The sequence below is a fragment of the Nematostella vectensis genome, chromosome 9 (genome assembly GCF_932526225.1).
Source record: "Nematostella vectensis chromosome 9, jaNemVect1.1, whole genome shotgun sequence".
In the NCBI taxonomy this organism is placed as follows: Eukaryota; Metazoa; Cnidaria; class Anthozoa; order Actiniaria; family Edwardsiidae; genus Nematostella; species Nematostella vectensis.
In genome coordinates, this window is record NC_064042.1 from 14293989 (window position 1) to 14309819 (window position 15831).

The following is a 15831-nucleotide window of genomic DNA, read 5'->3' on the forward strand; positions in this document are numbered from 1 at the left end:
GAAATATATATTTTTTTAGGAATAAATGCCTGCAATATACTTAGACATCGGAAACACCTGGAATCATCGGGTGAGACCACTTTACTTGTGCGGGTGCCCTGTGGTTAAAATGGTATACCGCTGGTCAGATTATAATTTCTTCAAAATTCACTCCAATTTTACTCGTGTTGCATCAAAACTTCATACAGATTTTTCGTTTATTTATGGTTAAAATCCAGATACTATGGCCTCAGGAGGATATAGCGAAAAAGACTGCTCGGTTTTTGTCGGCAATCTGGATTCAAGAGTCACGGAGGAGATTCTATGGGAGCTCTTTTTACAGGTACTTATAAGTCGGCTGTCTGTTTAAAATTAGTTTCCTATTTTCCTCTCGTTAAGCTGGTCGAATTTCAAGTGGTCCATTGTGATTCAGCACATTTAAAACAATGCGAGGATTTGCAAGTCTGTCAGGATGGATATATTGCTTTGTATGGACAGTGTTAGGCAAGATTACTTATACTTATTTATACAAGCACTTGTAAATCCAGATTATTACTTACGTTCAGTACCAAGAAGAGGGATACTACTAGAAAATCTCTATCAAGCCTGATGGCCTCCCTTCCATTTCACTATTTCACTGTGATTGGATGACAATTACTTAAACAAAAGGGAAATAAATCTTGTTATAAAATGATTCCCATTGAACTGATTGCACCAGCTTCTAGTTTGAAAGATGAAAGAAATCTGCATGCAATAGGTCATTCCAGCTATAAGCATGGAAACCTACCTCAACTACCGTCATGCAGTGTACCTTTGTTTGGTGCAAGCTTTAAAAGGCGGATGCTGCATTCTGGTAGTTTAGGTAGGTTTCTGTTGTAATGCACGCACAAGCTAATAGCTGCAATGGCCTATTGATTTGGTCATCCCAGCCATGTGAAAACACTCAAATAAATTCAATGAGCTTTTTTTTACTTTTTAGCCCAAACAAGGTATTGGAGTCAGTAATTGCAAATAATTGTCTTGAGGATAACTTAAATTACTTTTATTTTATTGTAGGCTGGCCCTTTGGAAAATGTTCGAATCCCAACAGACAAAAACACAGGCCAACAAAGGTCATTTGGATTTGTTGAATTCTCTAGCCCAGTATCAGTCCACTATGCAAGCGAACTATTAGATGGGATAAGGTTGTATGACCGCGCAATTAATGTGAAGCCACAGAGCAATAACCAAGATGCAGCCATGACACCCAACAGACAATCACCACTACTGCTCCTCACCCCTAAGCACAATGGCAGGCAAAAAGACCTTGAAAACTCCTTTGAAAGACCTGAGTTTAGGCGTAGTCATTCACAACCAGGACAGTTTTGGCAGCAACCTGGAGCACAGTTTCCATCACATCCAGGAATGTTTCCATACACACCAGAAATGGTGTCAAGAGGGCATCCTCCTTTTGTCAGCCCGCAATTGCCCCCAAACACCTATCCACAAAGACAAAACTACAGATGATATGTGCCTGGGGTATATCTTTCCTACCCATAAAGACAAAACAAAATATGATATGTGCATAGATATATCTTCCTACATAAGAAGAAAACAAATTCGGGGAATATAAGCAAAATCACAGATGATATGAGCATAGGGTACTGTATATCCCTTTACTACCCAACCAAGACCAAAGACCAAAGTTACAGTTGATACTGTATGTGACTAGTGCATTTTTGTCTACTACCAACAAAGACAAAACTACTGACAAAGTGCATTATTATATCTCCTACAAAAAAAATACAGATGATATGTGATATTAAATTTTTCTTTCCTACCAACCAAAGACCCAAACTTTAGATGATTTGCATATTGCAGTTTGTCAGAGTCGTATTACAGTAAGAGAACAAGTGGATAGAGATGCAATCTACTGTCATGAATACATTTCTTCACAAGAAACTTCTTTGTATTCAAAGTATCCTTGGAAAATCAGACCAAAATTGATGTGTAATATAGCTTTTCATGTATGATTTCATGCTTTAGCAATGAAATGAAACTTTATTCTTCAGAGTGACTCAAGCAGTTTTTTTTCTCCCTACTGAAATGTACATCTCGTTTGCATGTATACCAACCATGTCAAGTACATGCCCGTACCCAGTATTTTTCTTTGGGGGGGGGGGGGGGGGGCAAAATCGAAAAAAAATGGACCTTATTTTTTCAACAATTTGGGATTTTTAATATGCTTTGCAGTATTTCCACTGGACGGTAATTGTCGGAATTGGCTTAGAGTGATCTAGCTTATGCTGTATAGTTTTGTCTACATATAGCGCGTCCATTGGGAACAGAAAGTGGACCCCTCCTGGGTACAGGCCTGAAGTATTATGTCTTTAACAAAGATGGGCATGGCATATTTGTAATACTGCAGTATATCCACTGGACGGTAATTGTCGGAATTGGCTACGTACCAGAGTGATCTAGCTTATGCTTTATAGTTTTGTCTACAAATAGTACGTCCATTGGGAGCAGAAAGTGGACCCCTCCTCGGAGTGCTAGTGCACTTCTGGAAAAAAAAGGCTATATTTATTTATTTCCTAATCAGCTTACAATCACTAATCTATAAAATCTAGAGAGGTAAGGGCAAATTGCTAGACATTTTCTAAAGTCTTGCAAAGCTTTGTCTGTGTGTTTTGCCTGCTCATCTCTGATCCCTGGAGATTGAATATTAAAAAAGTTGTGAGTCAAAAACTTAAAGAACCAGCCTATTAAGCGTTTCCCAGCAATCAAGAGGAATAAATTATTAACCTTACACTGTGATTCTGTTTTCATGGAATGTTCTTTATCCTTAATTTTTTAATTTTCCAAAAATAAGACTTCTTCAACAGAGTTTTAAAAAGAAATAGATAAACAAATAAATTTGTATAAATTTCCCAAAAGAATCTATTATTGTTAATTTTTTTGGATTTAAAGGAATAGATAGTCAAATATTGATTGCCATTCCCCTAAATCCCATTCCCCCTCCATATCTTTTTATCTTTTCTCCAAGCCTATGAAGACCACCTCCCCCCCTCTAATAAAAAATAAATTAATACAGTAAACCTGTTAACAGTGCATCCCCGGAGACTTCTAGGCTAATTTTTAGGTGAGTTATGTGTAAATAGCCATTAAGGCTATTATCTATTTATTGTTCAATTTTTGGATTTAAAAGAGTAGATAGTCAAATCTTGATTGTCATTTCCCTAACCTCCATTCCCACGCCATATCTTTTTATCTTTTCTCCAAGCCTATGACTACTATCTCCCCCCCCCCCCCCCCCCTCCTTAATAAAAATTTAATTAATACAGTGAACCTGTTAACAGTGCATCCCCGGAGACTTCTAGGCTCATTTTTAGGTGAGTTATGTGTTAATAGCCATTAAGGCTGATGAAGAACGAATAGGTGATAGACTATAAGTTCTATTCTGAAAAGCCAGTATAGCATGTGAGTATAAGCACGTTAGACATTTTACCCATTAGTTTGAGTACCAATTATACAGTTTTCCCATAAAATTTGGTATTTACACCCCTATAAAAATTCCCATGACAGAAAAGCACTTTCTTTCATGAAGAATCCCTTATAAAATGTCTGAGTAGACAAGAATTAATTTCTACAAACTGTCGTACTCCCTTAGGCTGTTATTAAATCTTAAGTCTAAGCGGAAATTTATTTTGCGTATTTGTGCATTTGCGTCAGACGGGCGCAAATCAGTATAAAGCCATGATGTAAGCAAACTGGTATGGGAACCTATTTGAGTGTCTGGGAAACCATTCAACAGTCATGAGCCTGCCGATAAGATCGGTCAGCAGTCCTTGGTTTTGTTTTCTGTTGCCGCAAAGTGGGACTCTTTCGATTTCCATCTCATGTAATGGTTTTGTGTTTCTTTTCTTTTGAGTAAGGACGAAACTGGATCTGTTTGTGGCCAGATGCTTGAGATTGAGGGACGGTGTTAGCTGTGTTAACGTTCTGGATCTGAAAGAACACATGAAGTTTGCCAGTCGATTCTTCCGTCGCGAAACAGGTAAGGAGCGCATGTTATTAGTGCCGGCTAATGTCTTCCACATTCGACCGCAAAGAGTGCTCACTCGCTAGTAAATTCTTCGAAATTCATGGATCAGTTATCCACTTATTTAAAGGAACATTGCTCAACAAAATTTACTAGGACCTGTTTAGAAGAACCATATTGCCACGATATAAAATTTGAGACAATTACAAATATTGTAATTGTCTTGAATATACTGTGAGGATGACTGTCTCCTTCAAAAAGTAAATTATTTTATTGTCCATGTCATAGATTCTTGTTTCTGTCAAATATTCACGCCATTTTAGTAACTTGAGCGATCAAATAATTCAATGCGAAAGTACAAAATGTTTGTATCCAATATTACTTTTACCGGCAAAAGCGATTTTATAAACAGAGGAATATCTATAAAAATAATTCATTTTAGATGGCTTGGTTGTGTGTATTTTTACATCTGACATTTTTTTCTTAATAAATCAGAGAACAGTACCTTTTTCAAGTACATTATCGTTTATTATTGTACGGTCAATGGGTATTTCCCCGTTTTTCACGCTGTAAAGAATTCTACCTGCGCTCCACCGGTACAAAATTCAAATTCTTACTTTCGAACTCACGCGTATGTAAATTTCAACCCTCGTACTCAAACGCAGACTAAAACCACCAACTCCTAAAAGCTATTGACTTTTTTGATTATATAGATTGATGGACCTAGGTTATTTTCATTCTAGAGTGCGTATTTTTAGGTGAAAGTTTATCGTTCGTTGCGCTTTAGGCTCAACAATAAGGAACCCCGCGATGCAAGCTAGACAGGTGGATCTTCCCACCTTTTGCTTCCAAAACTCTCCCATTCCGAGATCGAATTATGTTTAGATGGGTTACAATGGCCTCTTTATCTTGTGGTTTCGGTTTCTGTGTAAGTTATGACACGTGCCCATAATTCTCCGCTTTGTATGTATTTTGTTAGACATATAAAGAAAAAAAAAAGTTTTCTTTAGAATTGGGTCTGGCATTAGGAGAATTCTGGCTTAAAGCTAAAAGTAAGTTATTGCACTTTGACAGAGTTCCTACATACTTGAGATTCGATATTTATGATAAAGTTTCAAGGCAAGCGCAAAGTTGTTGGTTATGTAAGTACCGCTACTTACTACAAAATGTATGATGGAATTTTGGATGTTAATCAAGCTTCCATTTTTTAGTTCTGAAATCTTCTCACTCGGTAAAATATAAATTGTTCTTTATATTTGCTTTACAAACTTAACTTTTTTATAAAAAAATTACTTGTTTTTTTAATGGCGGTTATATTATAACCCACATGTAATAAGGAAGCTAAAGTAAGTAGTAAGTTATCTCTCCGCTTTTCATCTGATGGGTTCCTGGAAATACCGGATTGCACATCTCACTTTTCGAATGACCATATAGAATCACAGATATTGAGCAGATTTTGACGGTAACCCCTTTCAAAATCCCAAAGCCAAACTATTATCTAACCATTGTGCAGTTGAAACTTGGCTTTGCCTACTTATCTTTTGCAAGATAAAGGATAGCAATATAAAGGATAGCAAAATAACGCTCTGCTTTCAGAAATCGTTTGTTCTCTCAATTCTCCTATGGGAGGCCTGTAACCAACGATGTAGCCAATTCTTTACCGATGATTTTCCAATGTAGAAAGTTTTGTTGCAAATGAGACAATAATGGTTCCTGTTTGCAGTGTTTTCATAGTTACTGAAAATAAAATAAAAAGCACAACATTTTTTTAAAAGCATATCACATTTCCTTCTGGTTACACGTGGCTCTTTAATACGACCTTTTGTTTTGCGCGTGTGCTCTTAACTAACACAGGGTACCCGTGAAATAATCGCAAAGGTTCTCAGTGCTTACGTATTTTATTATAGACCAGATAACAATAACAAAGAGCCTCCAACACCGTTATCCATCATAGAAATCCTCGCTTTTGCACAATTTCTGATATTCATGTGTTATATTATATACATGAGTTTGTTAATTTAATAAGGCGATAAACTTTTTGCCGGCAGACAACAGCTCAAATCTCCAAATGCGCTTAAAATTTCGGCCCCATGTCTTTCAGGAATATTAGCTTCACTACATATATCGCTGATATTAATGCAAAGTTGAAAATGTTTTTAGAAAGCGTTACCCCTGCATAGTTTTTTATCCGGCATCCTATTTTATACTCGATTGTTGAATAAAAGGTATTTACCAGTATCAAATCCATATCTATACCTTTGATCAGCTATGCGCAGAAAATATATGCTAGAAAAATAGTTTGATCCTATAGGTAATACGTAACAAATTTGAACTGCACTAAGAAATCACGTGACCTTTTTGTGTCACTCGCGCACACTCTCCGTTTTTAGCGGGAAAAAGGCAACAACAACAACAACAACAACAACAACAACAACAAAACTTATTTAGAGTTCACAAAGCAGCCAGAACTTTTCTTTGACAGAAAAAGATTATTTCCATTTCAGTATTTTTTGTGTCGCTCTCTGGCGTGACTCCGTGTGTATTTGGACTTGAGTTTGCCACGCAAAAAGTCAAAATATTTCTTCGTGCAAGTCGCCTATCGATTGGACAAGCATTGAACATGGAAAAGGTGTTTTTGTTAAGGAGCACCCTTGCGCATTGATCATGTAAGCGTCTCTAAGACATACTGTGCAAGGTCCTACTGGAGACAGGATAGCTTAAGCTAAAGCTACTTATTGACCCAGGGCGCAATAAAGGCTTGGCCGAGACATTGCATTGCGCATTGATCATGTAAGCGTCTCTAAGACATACTTTGATCATGTAAGCGTCTCTAAGACATACTTTGATCATGTAAGCGTCTCTAAGACATACTGTGCAAGGTCCTACTGGAGACAGGATAGCTTAAGCTAAAATCTTTATTGACCCAGGGCGCAATAAAGGCTTGGCCGAGACATTGCATTGCGCATTGATCATGTAAGCGTCTCTAAGACATACTTTGATCATGTAAGCGTCTCTAAGACATACTGTGCAAGGTCCTACTGGAGATAGGATAGCTTAAGCTAAAGCTACTTATTGACCCAGGGCGCAATAAAAGCTTGGCCGAGACATTGCATGAACATTGTCGAAGAGACGCGTACGTAAGAGAAATCGCCTTGTTTTATAGGCGGGAACTGTGCATCCACAGGTACGAAACCATAGGGTACCATTAAAATTCCATCTTCTTATGACACGCCTCTGTTTAGTAAAAAGAATGGGCGTAAACAGCCCCTATCTGGTGACCATAAGATATATTTGACTGAGACTTGGAAATATTCAATATTCATTTATATGCGTTTAAAGACAGTCGCTACTTAAACCCACTCAATACGGGTCATTTGACATTCACTTGATGCCTTTTATCTGGATTCTTTAATTCAGATGTTCTTATGATAATATTGGCACCCTGTATCGATAATTAGTTATTTATCGTAGTTTATATTCATACGTGGGAAGAATCTGAGTGGACATGGCATGATATAATAGAGTTCGTTTAATGGGTACTTTTTCGTTATGTAGTCAAGAAAGGTAGCCATTTGAAATTCAGATACCGGGTTCAATCTGTTTCTACAAATCTATCCTCAAACGACACACGGCTTGTCGTGGAGAAAGAAGAATTCATTACGCCAAAGGTTTGCAGACTGCTATAGACGTATATGCTATAAAACACTTTCTAAGCGTCGTATTTAAACTGATGATGATGCTATTTATCATCTTTTGGTTATTCTTTTTAAACTGCTTATAGTTTATATGTTTGCAATTATATTATTGTGTGTCGTTTTGATTATTTTTTCGACTGCCTATGTTGTGTTCTGTCACTATTCTTTATTGCTCTTTTCATCTTCCATACAATTTTTAATACAGAGTAATAAGGAGGTATTTATGGGAGATCAGGGATCAAAATGAGGTATTTATGTGAGATCAGGGATCAAAATGAGGTATTTATGTGAGATCAGGGATCAAAATGAGGTATTTATGTGAGCTCAGGGATCAAAATGAGGTATTTATGGGAGATCAGGGATCAAAATGAGGTCAGTAGGATCGGGATCGTTTTCAACATTATTAGGATCATGAAAATTTTTAGGGATCAAGGATCATTTGCCCTAAAATGTACGGGACCACAAGACAAGATTTTTATCAGATCAGGGATCACGTTTTCGCACTCAGCTTTGGGATCAACGATCATTTTCTTAGCTCTGGGATCGTGTTTACTTGAAAATATATATATATATATATATATATATATATATACCTCCTTACTAGCCTGTAAAAATTGGATTGACAGAGAGAAACTGATAATGACGTTGCTGTTTACTTAATTTTTGTTCAAAATTCAATGAACTTTGATTACATTTGTTTTGAGCTTTGCTAAAGGTAAGATACTTAGTAAAATATAAATATTTTTTTACAGTAAATTCACTATTGATGGGCTTTATTGCTAAACTATGCATGTTTACTGTTGGTAACGACAGCAAAAAGGGTCTATAAGCCCAAAGGCACAAATAACAAAAGCGGATGAGTACAGTTCAACAATTCAACATCAAAAAGACCAAAGCAGCAACGCAAAAATGATTATCCACCATGCTTCTTGGGGTAATATACTTATGCAGATGTCATAAACTTTACCCATACCGAGAGAAAGTCGTAATAGACAATAGGACTTTTTTCTCGATGGCAAATCATGTGACATGTTAAAGTTCAAATAACCTGCGTAGCTTAAAATTTGTTTTTATTTTATTTTATGCGACCAAAGTTCGCTTGGAAGATCTTCCTCTTGTATATATGGAAATAAAATTAAGTCCCCCACTTTGTCGTAAATAAAATTTACTCCCACCTACCTACACAGACTCATTCTTCGTTATGAATCTCCCCCTCTAACTTTTACCAGACTGAAGGCTATGGATCTGCATTTGTTCTACGTAAAACCACTCTCCTCCACTGAAATTTAAGCATGCTTCAAATTACAATAGGATAAAATATTCATCACTCACTGGACGATCAAAGATGGGGAGACACGCCGGGCTTAGGAAATTTGCGTTCTCTCTTTTTCCGTTTTAATTCCAGGTGAAAGGTTCTGGCTTGAGTTAGGTGGCCGATTTCGGAGCTCCGTATTTGCTGTTTTTTTTTTTTTTTTTTTTTCATTTTGCTAGAACATTTTGCCATAAACAGGTTTCTCACAAGATCTTCTTATCTGGAAGAAGTGGTTTAGTTATTATTCCGTTCAGTGTTAGCCTTGGGGAATGGGTAGTAGGATGGTGAAAACCATAGATGTTTCAAAGCGAAGCTGAATTTGATCGATCCCTGAATTCCATTTCGGATTGTATAAAATGTTTTTTGCAAAGAGGTGAGTTGTTTAATTTACTCCCCAGGTCACGGGAGTTCTCAATTATTGTCGCCAGCGCTCCGCCATTTCTGTTTGCTAATGCAGTAGCTCAATTTCCAATCATAATATTCTAATCAATATTTTCTTTCGCTCTTTGCTAGGCCTGAGCCTCCAGTTTATTTTTCTTGCTTCGTCCTCCTCCGCTCTGCAAAACTGTAAGTACCATTTTGCATTTCTTTCAGACGTCAGGGCCTTTCTTTCTCTAGTATATCCTGCTTTGCCTAAAACCATTCTTTTGGTACTGGGTAAGTGCATGCTATGCCTAAGAAAGATAAAGATCGTAATTCAACTTCCTCTGGTTCTTGCACAGTTCAGATCTTGTGATTATATAGGTGAAAGTAATGGCTTTGTTGTGTAAATATTACACTTGAATTCAAAAGCGGTTGGTCTGAAACAAACGACAAAAGAACGATCAATTTTTCACCATTTTACCAAAAGTTTACACTAGAAATAAGCTAACCCCTTTTGCTTATAGTACAAATAATCTGTATGCTTTCCCCTAAGTTCCTGTCGTTTTGCTTCGAGTAGATGAGTCATTCTTATTATAAGAAAACTGACGGCTACGCCAATTAGATTATTCTCATATTTGCTTGCTCATGAAAAAAAGAATGAGTCAATCCTCTTGTCATTTAGATTATCCAATCCATCGTAATTCACATTTGAGTTTCTTACAATTTCTACACGTCGCATCGTCCATAGTTGTCAGCAATTTCCACAGCTACACTTTTAATCTAGTTATTCCTCCTGTTTTACCATTATATTATTGAAGGCTTTAATAATAAAGGGTATTGCCGTATAGAGCTGTCGTGATCAGAATAAGCTTTGTAAAAGGCAAAAGATGAAAAGAAATTTTGCTGAAAAAAAAGAAGATTATTCCATCAAAAAGTTTATAAATACTTTTTTATGAATTCCCTTTTGTTGATTTTATTTATCCTTTCATATCATGGCATTAGCTCAGATAAGTGGGATTCTTTTTCTACCTATTGCTTATTGCGAGAGGCTGTTACTTCTTTAAAAATCGCCAATGTCACCATGCTTTTTGCTTGGGTTTTAAGATTTTTGCATGAATTTTTTTAGTAGAATTCGTTAGCGACCCGTCAAACATGAAAATCTCATCAACAATCAAGTTCTAGGTACCTCCAAGGGCGTCATCGCGACTTAGCGTGCCTATCCCCGAGGATAGATATGTGCGAGTGCTATAAAGATGAAAAAAGCTATCAAAAACCATCTTGAAGTCAAGCTGGTATCTTCCCTTACAGACCGTGTGACTAAAAGCAAGGAACTGAAAGTAATATCATCGCCCTGTATTTTGTCTATACGGACCATGCAAAGCAAACTAAGGCATTTGTGCTGCGGATAAGGGCTAGACAAAACAACTATCCTCTGAACAAGTATTTATAAGATATAACTAATACGCAGCTCTCTATTCGTTGGCTGCTCAAGTAGTGCGGAATTAAGAGCTTGTGTGAGGTTTTCCTAATTAGTGGAGTTCGAGCAGTCGCCTCCGTCGAGGAATAGGAGAATACTGCTAAATTGCTATATAAATTTCAAAAGAAAGATTACTTTTTGTATGGTTTTCCTAGTGGATGCACTGTGAAAGAGTAGAAAAGACAGCAAGAAAAACCGGCTTTGATACTTTCTTTGGTAAGCTCACTGTGCTCTAGGCCCGGAATTATATTCCAAGATCAAAGCAGCCAAAAGATAGTACAATGTCAATGACTAAATTGTATCTGCGTAGTAATTGTTACTTTTTTCCACCTCGCTGGCCACTAAATAGAGAGACGTTCGAGGCTCTGGAACCAGGGTACAAGAAGACTGGACACAGAGAACAAATATCTCTCACTTGTGACACAAATTCGAGTCAAATCGCACGATAAGGGCTCTCCCCAGTTAGAGCCAGGATTCGAATCTGGACCACAGCGGCGAGAGGACGACGTACTTGCAAACTATGCCGCCCGTGCCACCATTCTGGTATTATCTATACGATGATATCTAGAACGACACAAAGCTTTCACAAGCAACGATTTTGTCAATTCGTACTGCATCAACTTCTGTTATGGTTTATCTGTTATATGCTGGATTTTGCAGTTTTGCATGGTGCTTATTGAGTAAAAAAAAACAAGCCCGTTAATTCATTGGTTCTTCCTTTTTCAACTAATCCAACAGACGCTTCTCAGCCACCGTATGGCGCCAATTTTGAAAACTAGACGCAACTAGCCCGTGGAATTTTCAAACGTCATCTTTTTTTAAGAGCTGTGACCTAGATATGTAAACGAAACATCCGTTTTAGCCTATGATTTTTCTTCTATATAATACTATGTTTTAATACAGGATATGTAAGAAAGGAAACACAATGGTAAATTTATTGCAAAGATTTCCGGAGGCCGCTATTGCGTGACTCGTGACTGTGAGACCGACACAATACACATTTTTTTAAATAAAAACTTTTATAAGAACCTTTTTTTATAAGAACCTTTTTTTATAAGAAAGTCCGGCCCGAGATTTCACTAAATTTTCAGAACATGCTAAGAACATGCCGTGGCTCAGATTGCGCATAGTATTGATTCGTTAAACCCCGTCCCCACGTATCCGTTTTCTTTTGAAAACGCAACCTTTTTGTTACGGATACGGGTATCGTCCACACGGAAACGCGAAAACGATGGTCGAAAAAGGAACGATTTAAAAACTCCAGAGTGGAACAATTTGGAAACGATACCCCTTCGGTGCCGTGGGGACGGACTAAAAAGGGAACCTTTCGAAAACGATGGCGTGCTAACTCAGGTCCAGTCCACTTGGCGCGCGAGTACGCATGCGCTGTAGAACTGTACACGGGTCGTTTCAAAATGAAATACGCTTCGTGTGGACGCGGATCTTGTGAACGGAATATAAAGTTTGCGTTTTCAAACGAAAACGGATGCGTGGGGACTGGGCCTTAGTCTCACTCGTTCTAAAATGTAGAATTGGAAAGTATATTTTAGCTTAGACATTGTATTACTGATATTGGCTAAACTTCAGAATAATCGTCGACTTATTTCCATTTTTTCTTGTATTTACTGGCTCGTTGTATCGAGGGTGTAAAGTCTCACTGTGAACTCATTGCATCTACTCTATATATTTGAGTTAAACTGTCAAAAATATGTCAAGAAAAAAAATGGTTTGAGTCTCGTTCATTACGATTATACCCCTCGACTAAGTTGAAACATCAATTTATTCAGGCAAAAACCCATAACAAGGTATCTTTTTTGTTGGATTTTTTATGTAAAAAGGGTCTTGATAAAAGTTCTAAGAAAACATATTTTTCGCTCTGATACACGTGCTGACGCCACGCTCTTCAATCTACGCTTTATTCTTAGCCTCAGTTTATTGCGTTTTTTAAAGTGGAGCGCGTCGCATGCGTCGCTAAGGATTTTAATTTCTAACCGTCGAAAGCCGACTGCATCTCAACGGCCCATCTATGGAATGTAACTCGAGAGGAAAAATAAGCTTCCGTCAACTCGACTTCAAGAGGGTACTAGAGCGCATTCGACAGCAGCTAAACCGCGACACACAGACGTCTTGTGTGGGGCATAATGAGAGTGCTCTCCGCGAGAGATTTTTAAAAAACGTTTATGCATTCCGAAACTAACCACAAACCAAGGACAACGCTAAGTCCTGCAATATCTTTAACAAAAGGCCGATCAATTAGTTTGCTTTTAAAAACACGAGAAAACAAACGAAGTGAAAGAGTGTCAATTCACTAATGGCTTCAAATATTGACAGCACGCTTTCCTCGTGTAAAACGCGCTGGTAAAGTGATATTTTGACTCGCCGTAACAAATCTGATCAAAGATATCTTGTGTCCATACAAGGTTTTTATAATTGATTAATTGCACGGTTCTCTGCCCCCGGGAGCCTTTTGAATCCTTTATTCGCCGTCACTCATCACTCACAATAAAACACTAGCCCATTGGTTCACCGCCCCGTTGAGCTATTGTATTGCTAATTATGATAAATCCTTTGTCAAAACTTTATGATACTTCAAGAGCACTTTCGCGAGTTTCTTTGCCCTGCTTTTTAAAGTTGTTTCTCTGGCCGATTAAGATTCACGCGAGTCAAACAAATACTCTATTCCACATCACTTATTTGATGTTGTCATGGCATCGATTAACCTGTTGACAAAAGCATTTGTCGCGCGCTCTGATTGGCTAGCGATGACCTTTGTTTCAGCCGATTGTTCCTGTCGGCCGTGAGAACGTTTCATGTCAGTTTAGTCATTACAAATGCCCATCTGAGTTTATCGAAGCATTGTGATTGTGGATCTTCGTGATCATGTGAAAAACTTCTTCTGATCGCGATAAATATTACCATTGTGGCCACGAACTTAGAGAGCTTATTGTTACGAGTGAGATTTGATACCACTGTGGTTCATATGCGGGCTTGTGTCCTAGGATCTGAGGAGGCATGATTTTGGTTATCGCGTGGTTCTGTTGTATCTTCACTCTTGCCGCAAGCCCAGGTAAGTGATTTTAACTTAAGATTTAAATACGACACAATTTTAGTATCACGCACTGCTGCGCAATCCAAATGTCTAGTGCCGATCCACCGAACGGCAAGCTAATATTATATTCGCTATCTATCCCGAACAACAACTAGAGCTGTAACCTTACGACAAGGAAAAGCTCACACATTTGTGAAAATTCAGAGAAGGACCCTTCCCCGTGTTATTTGTGACGTTATAAACAAGATGCGCTTCCGATTTTCGGAGTTAAGATTCATTTTATTAAGGTGCTCTAAATAAAAATGAACTATTTTGAGAAATTAAAAACTTTCTAAGCGAAGATCGAGGGATAGTGTTTTTGCTTCAGTGACGCTGAAACTATTATGTGTACAGGCCACTCGAGTTTCAGATCCCAATGTCGAAACAGTGTATGGAAATTGCTGAGGCTAAGATCGTTATTTACTGACCAAAACTAGGCAAAAGTATAGGATAGAATAAGCGTAAGATAGGCGCAATACTCTACTAGCGCTACTCGAGAAATAATCCTGAATTTCACGCAAGATAAATCACGATTATTTGAGTCCGAGTGAGTCATAATTCCCTCCGTCCCGCATACTAAATAATGTGTGTTAAAACAGCGATCACAGCAGCAAAAGCTGCAGTTGACTCAACTTTAATTGTCGTTTGTTTAATTCTCAGGTTCGGCGCAGAGTCCTACTCCGGGCCCGATAATAATCGACGTGAAGTCTGGCAGCGATGTGATTTTGTCGTGCGATACGGGCGGAAACTCGTTTGATTTGATCAACTGGAGCTTAAACAATTCTAAAAGCCCCTTTTTCATTAAGTTTATGAATTTTAAGCCATATGTGGCGGCAAAATACGCTCGCCGCTTGCACATGGTGAACTCTAGCGCCATTTTGGTCTCGAGTGTGACTGGGCAAGATGCGGGGAGGTATCGGTGTAAGACTATGGCTACTTCCACGGGTGATACTGCCGGCCTCTTTAAACTGGGCACACCAATAGAACTGCGTATTCAAGGTATGTCATATTAATTTTGGCTCACCCTACTATGTCGACCATTTGTTTGGGGAATTGTGTTCAACTGTGTGAAACTCTGTTTAGACTTCAATACTAAAACGGAGACCATTTCAACATGCATGTGAGTCTGCGGGCAGCGATAAAAAGTTCGTGCACAAATTTTAAAACTTTATCTCCATCTTTTATATTAAGGCTTGGCGATCTTTCTTCCCACCTTTTCTGACTATTTCCCAAAACGAAAGGCAAGATTGAACGCCTAATCTTCTGCTCAAATTAGCCATAGGATACCCAATTTACTGAGGTTACCCACTCTCATACACACCCATCCGTAGAGGCCCAAAGGCGACAGGCCACATTCCTGTCTATTCTACCCTCGTTGTCTCTCTAAACAATCTCTACTTCCTAATACTTCAGTCCTAATGGAACGGGTCGATAACCCTTCTAATCTTAGAATCATCGTATAACAGATATGCCGTGCTGCACATTGTTGTTATGAGTGATTCTTCCTGGCCCGTCCCGACAAAGTTAGACATTAAATCACCGGTATAAAGCACGGGAAATCTCGCTTTGTGGCGATCTGTCAATGCAATGCATGTTCTGGTTATTCTTTGCTCCCTCCTTCACTAGATAATTAACCCCTTTTTATGAACGAGGCAGTTCGTTAGGATCGTATTTAGCAATTGATATTGGTTGTGTGAGCTCCCTTTTTGTTATTTCCTGCTGTTTCTGATATTGTTAACTATCAAATTCGATGTCTTAGATCTGTTGAAAACACACAAAAAATATCCGGTGTCTTTTTACTTTCTGAAGCAGCATGATGCCAGAAGTGTTTTATTTCTTTATCCCTTTTACATCAAGCAGACCACCCTTGTCTCATATATCAATTAGACAAGGTCA

At 38.1% G+C, this 15831-nt stretch overlaps 2 protein-coding genes across 5 annotated transcripts in view; both read left to right on the forward strand.

The window, feature by feature from the left end:
• Positions 1-123: 123 nt before the first annotated feature.
• Positions 124-2029, forward strand: LOC5506643 (RNA-binding protein 7). The gene is made up of 2 exons (XM_048732947.1): positions 124-322; positions 1036-2029. The coding sequence occupies exons 1-2, from the start codon at positions 224-226 to the stop codon at positions 1483-1485; spliced, it is 549 nt and encodes a 182-aa protein (XP_048588904.1). The 5' UTR covers positions 124-223; the 3' UTR covers positions 1486-2029.
• Positions 2030-3811: 1782 nt separating this feature from the next.
• LOC116614255 (protein turtle homolog A) overlaps positions 3812-15831 on the forward strand; it is a 35147-nt gene continuing 23127 nt past the window's right edge. The window contains exons 1-4 of one of the 4 annotated variants that reach the window (XM_048732345.1): positions 3812-4015; positions 9521-9574; positions 13847-13914; positions 14596-14934. In XM_048732345.1, the coding sequence (XP_048588302.1) occupies positions 13860-13914; positions 14596-14934 (394 nt within the window). In that variant the 5' untranslated portion in view covers positions 3812-4015; positions 9521-9574; positions 13847-13859. Of the gene's footprint in view, positions 4016-9233; positions 9381-9520; positions 9575-13214; positions 13915-14595; positions 14935-15831 lie in introns of those variants that run through there. The other 3 variants (XM_048732346.1, XM_048732347.1, XM_048732348.1) reach the window with 3 other exon arrangements.

Excerpts from the sequence above, each read along its gene's own strand:
- LOC5506643 (XM_048732947.1), top strand. The coding sequence starts at position 224 with ATGGCCTCAGGAGGATATAGCGAAAAAGACTGCTCGGTTTTTGTCGGC. Across the intron at positions 323-1,035 it reads TATGGGAGCTCTTTTTACAG|GCTGGCCCTTTGGAAAATGT; the intron begins GTACTTATAAGT and ends ATTTTATTGTAG.